General features: G+C 39.4%; 1 protein-coding gene across 1 annotated transcript in view; it reads left to right on the top strand.

Moving 5' to 3' along the window:
- The first annotated feature begins 436 nt into the window (after positions 1–436).
- SRI (sorcin) overlaps positions 437–6,681 on the top strand; it is a 19,787-nt gene continuing 13,542 nt past the window's right edge. Inside the window, exon 1 of the mRNA XM_008066203.2 lies at positions 437–517. Coding sequence (XP_008064394.2) covers positions 512–517 — 6 coding nt within the window. The 5' untranslated portion in view covers positions 437–511. The remainder of the gene's footprint in view (positions 518–6,681) is intronic.

Raw genomic sequence — 6,681 nt, 5'->3', positions numbered from 1 at the left:
TATTGGGGGTATTTAGTTCCTGGATTTTCAGTAAGTTAAAACATTTCAACTTGTAATATTGACAGTGCTAAACAACAAGCTGGAAAAATTCCTGAAAGTTGATTCTCACTGGCCAGTATGAGCCAGATCTCACATACCACACAGCTTCCATTGTATAACACACAGCTCTGCACATTTCAGAAGAGCAATAATTCCAAATGAATACCAAATATTGGCCCATGTATGTATGTGTTAAATACTGTTTGTGTTGGCTACTGGTTGCCTTAGCTAAGGCCATTCTTTCTAATGATGAAATAAGCACATTCCATTGAAGGTCTCTCTGAGGACGATGGGAAATCCAACTACACTGCTAAATATGTTGATAGTTGGTTACTGATTTCCAAGGGTCAAGAGGGAAATGTGATTTGTCTGCTATTACAGCTTATACTTCTTGATTCTTCTATTTGGCCACATTGCAGGGACGTATTCCTCTAAGACTCACCAGCTTCTTCCTGTAAGACCTCATTTCAAGATGCAGGCAAGTAAAAAATATGTGTGTAATATCTGGCTGTTCTATACATCTCCACTGTTCTATCAGAAATAAGAACATTCTTAATCTGTGCAGTTCTACTAATCCATTGTTTTTCAGGCTGAGTATACTTATAGATATTTTTATAAAATATTACCTGAATGCTTTCTTTGGGGGGGGATGGGTGAAAGAGTCTAAAATTTAAGAATGAAATCTAGAAATTAATATAGTTAAGAAAATTACTTAAACACGGAAAAACATGTTCTCAACCTTGACATTTTTTAAAGGTTATACAGAAGTGACTTTTGATTTCCCCATTGAGAATCTTAGTGTAGACTACTAGGATACTAAGCTCTGTGTGTAGCTTCATCTTCCTAGGTAATTCAGTTGCCCACCCCTTCCCCAATTTATCTCAGTTACCAAGGCAAAAATCTTCCCCTTTTTCTCTTTTGATCTAATTAAATAAGATCTAGTTTAAAGTTATCTACCCATCCCTGTATTTTAGTAAAATGGAAACAGTATAGATTACTTCATAAAACAGTAATTCTAGCAAATTTAACACAGCATGTAATGTAATTAAAGGTAAATAGCTATATTTCCTCTGATCATATGTTTTGGACTGAGATAGATTGATCCTCCTATATTGAGTTTAGATATCTGACAAATCATTGCCTTTTAGTATATAATAAACTAGTTTTGAATACAGCATTAAAAATATAACATAACTAATCCTTTACTTACCAAAATAGCCATATCACAATTTGTAGTTTCTCAGACAAAATACAGAAATGGGAATCAATTAACCCAGGTTCCTTTCTCAGCTTTGCCACTGACTTTCCAGTGCTATGAAAACAGGTAAGTAAATTCCTGAAATCAATGATATAAAGTAAGCAATATCTCACTTCTGATTTAGAAATTCCTAATTTGCACTTAACTGACATATATACACACTTCATGCAATTTTGGCTTTCTGGAAATATCTTCTGCATGTAGGAGTAGATACCTAGAAGTCAAGAACAGTCATTCTTTCTTCTCTAGAGCTGTCATTGGAATTCTTATTGTTTTCCTTCCTCCTCCATGTTTACTGAAGATATGGAGACAGTATATGTCCTTTTTCTTCCTGTCTGGCTTCTCATTTCTTCTGTGGTTCTGTGTAGACTTGGGGAAATCAGGACTGGTGGAATGAAGGGACTGAGATGGGGGTGTGGAAGGGCCATATGTCTAGTATTCAATATTTTTCTTGCTACTTGGTTCCAGACATGGAGATGGTCACAGGTAAAAGTTGTGGAGACTAAGGAATCAATCTAACCTAGGAAAAGGCTAACGTCAAGCCAGTTCCTGCATTCGTTTCTTGAACTTCCTTTAGTCATGTATATTTACATCTTGTTCATCAAAAAGAAGTTCTCTGTGTTAAAACAAACCCTTATAATTGATTGTAAAAGTGCTACATAGATGTACATCATTTTAGACAACTGTCTTAAATTGAATTCTGATTTCTAAAACATTCTAATACCCCTACATTCCTGATCTAGTAGAATTGTAGCATCATAGAAGGGAAGAGTCCTAAGAAAGAGTGTGAGGTTAAGAAAAGATTTGAAATGAGAAGGTGAGTATTTAATTCAAGAGTTGCTGCTAGTAATATTAGTCTGATGACCTAGAGCAAGGCACAGAGCCTCAGTGTTTTCATCCTGCAAAGTAAGAATAATCTAAATGATGTGGCTGGGTAAAGTCAAAAGGAGATGATTAAAAAATCCTTTGTAGTCTACAGAGCATTATCGCATCCAAGGTTCAACCCCAAGTACAACCTGCCCTTTAGCGACATGACAGTCTCTTCTTGATCACTCCAGTGATGGGGATCTTATTCCTTGAAGGTCATTTTAGACAGTTCTAGTGACAGCTCTAGATATACGAATTCAAGTCATTACATCTACATGTATATGTGAATATGTATACACACACATATATTCACACACACACACACACCCCTAAATACATGCACACATATATATGTCTATATTCTCTATAAACTGCTTCCTGGTAAACCTTTATCATTTACTCTAGTTAAGGAAAAAAAAAACAGGTCAGTCTACTGACCTAGGAATAGAAGCATAAGTGCATTTGCCATTAAGACAAGACCAATTGCCCTTACTGTATTTTAACAACTGAGTTATTTTGCTTAAAATGCCTACTCTGGGCAAGTGAGTGAGTTTTCTTTCTCTGAGATCCTAGGAGGAGGCAGACAACACAGTTGAAAGGGGGTAGCACTAGCCACATGGTTATTTAAATTCAAATTTAATAAAATTAAAATTTTAGTTCCTCATTTCAGGTGCTTAATAGCCACATGTGACGAGTTATTGGTTGGTATAGATAGTGAATGTTTCCATCATGGCAGTAAGTTCTACTGAACAGCTGTAGATGATCATTCATTATCAACTACAATGTGCCAGGACCCAATTAAACACTTTACATACAAATGCTAAAACATCAATAATGGAAGTTTTACTATCCCTAGAAAATAATTACATAATAGCATTATTAACTGAGCTCTTACTCAGACAGTTCGAGGAAAATAGTACTTTTTATCCCTAAATGAAGTTCCTAGTCTTCACACTCTCCAAAAACTTAAGAAAATGGAGATGGCATTTACTAGTTACCTATGTTATTATCAAACACTCATCCCCATGCATATGAGGGGAACTCAAAAGAACCTAGAATTATCTTTTGGGGGGTGGACCCCTTATAGTACATGCTTCCCCCACTAGGTAAGAGTTCTAGGAACCCATCAGCATCAGTGTACTAGCCAGCATTGTTGTGAAAGGCTGAGTTTCGTTTCAGTGAATTTTGTTTTAGAGATTCTTTCACTGTTTTTGCCCATTTCATGATGGATTATTTACGAGCACACTTGCCCACACCGCACTGAGTGGTCATCAGTTTTGACCAAAAATGGCATGACCCTCATGCCCCACCCTCCCTATTGATCCAGTCTCACCCCTAGTGACTTTTTTGTTTCCTCAAAGGAAACATTTCGCAGATGTGGAATTGGTGAAACAAACAGCAACAAAAAAATGCAGAAGCACTAAAAGGCATCAAAATGGATGAGTTCAAAACCTATTTTGAGCAATGGAAAAAGCATCTCAATAGGTGTGTTGCATCAAATGAAGAGTACTTTGAAGGGGACTGAAGTTAAACATGTAAGAATACACAATTTTTTATAAATTCTGGTTTTTGTGGAGTCCCCCTTTGTACTGGAAATCTGAGTTCTTCCCTAAGGCAGTGGTCTTTAAATTATGAGTGCCATACCCAGATCAGAACTAAAGGAAAGTTTAAACCTTAATCAGGCCCATGTTATTGCTCTTTTCTTCCCTGATAATGACCTGTGATTAATTCAACTGCAGGACATGGCAAAATAACTGCAGTTACTTGGTTACACTATTTTCTTCACCACTATCTGAGAGAGGAAGTTCTGCCAGGATATTGTACATTAACTCTTTACATTAACTCTCCTCCAGGGACAAGAAAGTGTATCCACACTGCCTTTTGTCTTGAAAACATAAATAGAGATGGCTTGTAGCACAAAAGAATGGATTTTCCCTGAGCAGCATCTTTAGATAATGTTGCAGCTTTAGTTGGGAAGGGTGAAATATTTATATCTGGCTAGGTCTGCTCTTCAAGGGCTCAGGCCAGTTATTAGCTTTCTCCCAATCTTGGTGTTGTTATCTGTGAAACACCATGAGTGGGGTAGCTGATCACAAATATTTCCATGATTCCGATGACTTTTCCCAAACAACATCTTATCTATAAACTTCATACAGCTCTCTTCCCAACCCGTGCAGCTATCACAGCCCTCAATTGTGGCATGGCTGCGTAATTCCCAGTCTTTTTCTAGGACTTAGTAAATTATTAGGATAAATAACCCATAGGCTTTACCTTAAAGGCAGCAAATTGTTTTCTAACTTCCCAGTCATAAGCCTGCATCCTGGAGTGGTTTCCAGCAGTGGTTGGTAAACTACTACTCAAGGGCCACATCTGGCCCACCTCCTATTTTTGTCCACCTGGGAGCTAAGAATAATATTTACATTCTTAAATGGTTGGAAAAATACAATGAAGAATAATGCTTTATGTCATATGAAAATTATATGAAATTCAAATTTCAAATAAAGTTAAATTGGAACCCAGTCACATTCATTGCCTATGGATACCTGTGGGCTACACAGCAGAACTGAGTAGTTGCTGCAAGCCCACAGGCCTTATATTTACTATCTGACCCTTTACAAAATGTGTTGCCCTTGGTCTAGAACACAGACTCTGGACTCCGCTGGCTTGGTCATAGAGCTCAACTCTGCTGTGTTCCTTCCACTTGGGTGGGTCCCATCGGCTCCTCTGTTCCCCAACTATACAATGAAGATGGTAACAGCATCATGGAGTTTTGCAAGGATTAAGAAAATACGTAAATCACTTAAATGAGGATCTGGCATGTATTGAGTAACATATATATGATATTTGTTATGATTAGTTGCCACAATTTTTTTCATAAATGAAAGCAGCAGTGGCTAACCAATTTGTTAGTGATAGTTATAAGAATTTTATTTGTAGCCCTCCATTAAAATTTGATTATTTGGCAGTAGAACAGTAGGGAGATGTCTAAAGACAACTGGAATGACAGCACAGTCATTTAGCCACAAAGCCAATTCTGCATTACTTAAAAGTATTTTACATATATTTCTATATACTTCTTTCAAACTCGAGTGGTGAGCTTATGCTCAACTTTGTGTTCAGCCTTGACCACCTCGTCCTTCGCTTTGATTACTTCTTTCTGAAGAAAAGGCCTTCAAAACATCAGCCAAGGAACTCATAAAATGTCTACTATACCTTGATGATCACTGTGGTATTTGAAAACAGTAACCTACTTCCTGACTCAAACATAAAACAGGCAACATGTGGTTTCTTTGCTACAAGACAACAGAAAAGATTACAATTTTTCTCATGATTCAGGACTTTCATTTTTGGAGTTTGGGTATGGAATCCAAAAGGAGGACTTGAAAAGGGCAGAGGAAAACAATGAACCTAATGAGAACACAGCCTGGGAACCTGGAATGGAGGATATCCCTCCACCACAGTGAACATGCACAGCACCACTCTGGCAGGAGCTCCAATATTGGTCAAGTTTTGATGACTCAACATTGCTGGGCAACCTCAGTAAAGACTGTGCCGCTTACTTAACACATTTCTCAAGACATTAACATTCAGGAAATCATTAGGTCTAGTCCTTAACAGTGAAGGACACGTAAACAATTTTCTATGTGCGTAAAATTAGAAAGCAAAACAAAAATCCCATCCTTGAATTGCTTCAAATTCTTCAACCGGATGCAAAAGAAAAATGCGCGCGAAGCAAAGAAAAATATTTTCGGAGTAACCTAAGTTGATGTTGCGATGTCTCACCTTCCTGAATATTTGTCAGCCAACTTTTAGTTTGCTTTAAGCTTTTCCTGTATAAAAAGTAGCTGAATGATTTGGGGAGAAGGGATTGTTTTGCCTGAACCATCCAGATAATTCCCAAACAATTCATTTTCCGGAGAACGATCTGGGCGAGGCTGCCCTGCCCAGAAAATACCCTTTGTCCTACTCAGGCCACATGTGAGCTACACCCAGCTTAATCAGGCGATGAATTGTCCCCTGGCAGGGAAATTTGCCGTTGTTGTTCAATGAAATGTGCAACCAACCGCAAGCCCAACTCGCCCTTGCCAAACAGTTCCTCAAGTTTATTCCTGCTTCCAAGGGCACGTTCGTATGTTGACCTTTCAACCTCTCCTTCACCTCACCGGCATCGGAGTGGTCCGCACCCATGCAGCCCCTGCAATAGGGGCTGCAATATCGCACCCCATTTATAGTGGGTCCGCCCTGTCCAGTAAAGTTGTTTAAAATAACAAATGTGCCAGAATACAGCCAGATCAGAGGAAGGGGGGGGAACCTCCCGGGGTTCTGCATCGGTGTTGGAATGTGCCATTGGTTTCGCTGGGAGGAAAGTCCCCGGATGAACTGCGTCGCCGGTGGCAGATCCCCCCCTGGACCCCCGATCCCGCGCAGCCTCGGCGTAAAGAAGGCCGAGGCGGGGCGGGCGCCGCGGGCGCGGAGCCCCGGCGGGGGGCGGCGGCGGGCGTGGCCCACCCCCCCCC

This window comes from Carlito syrichta, unplaced genomic scaffold (genome assembly GCF_000164805.1).
Source record: "Carlito syrichta isolate Samal-C Ts95f unplaced genomic scaffold, Tarsius_syrichta-2.0.1 Scaffold308855, whole genome shotgun sequence".
Lineage (NCBI taxonomy): Eukaryota > Metazoa > Chordata > Mammalia > Primates > Tarsiidae > Carlito > Carlito syrichta.
The sequence above is the reverse complement of the archived record's forward strand: the minus strand, read 5'-3'. Positions and strand labels throughout refer to the sequence as shown.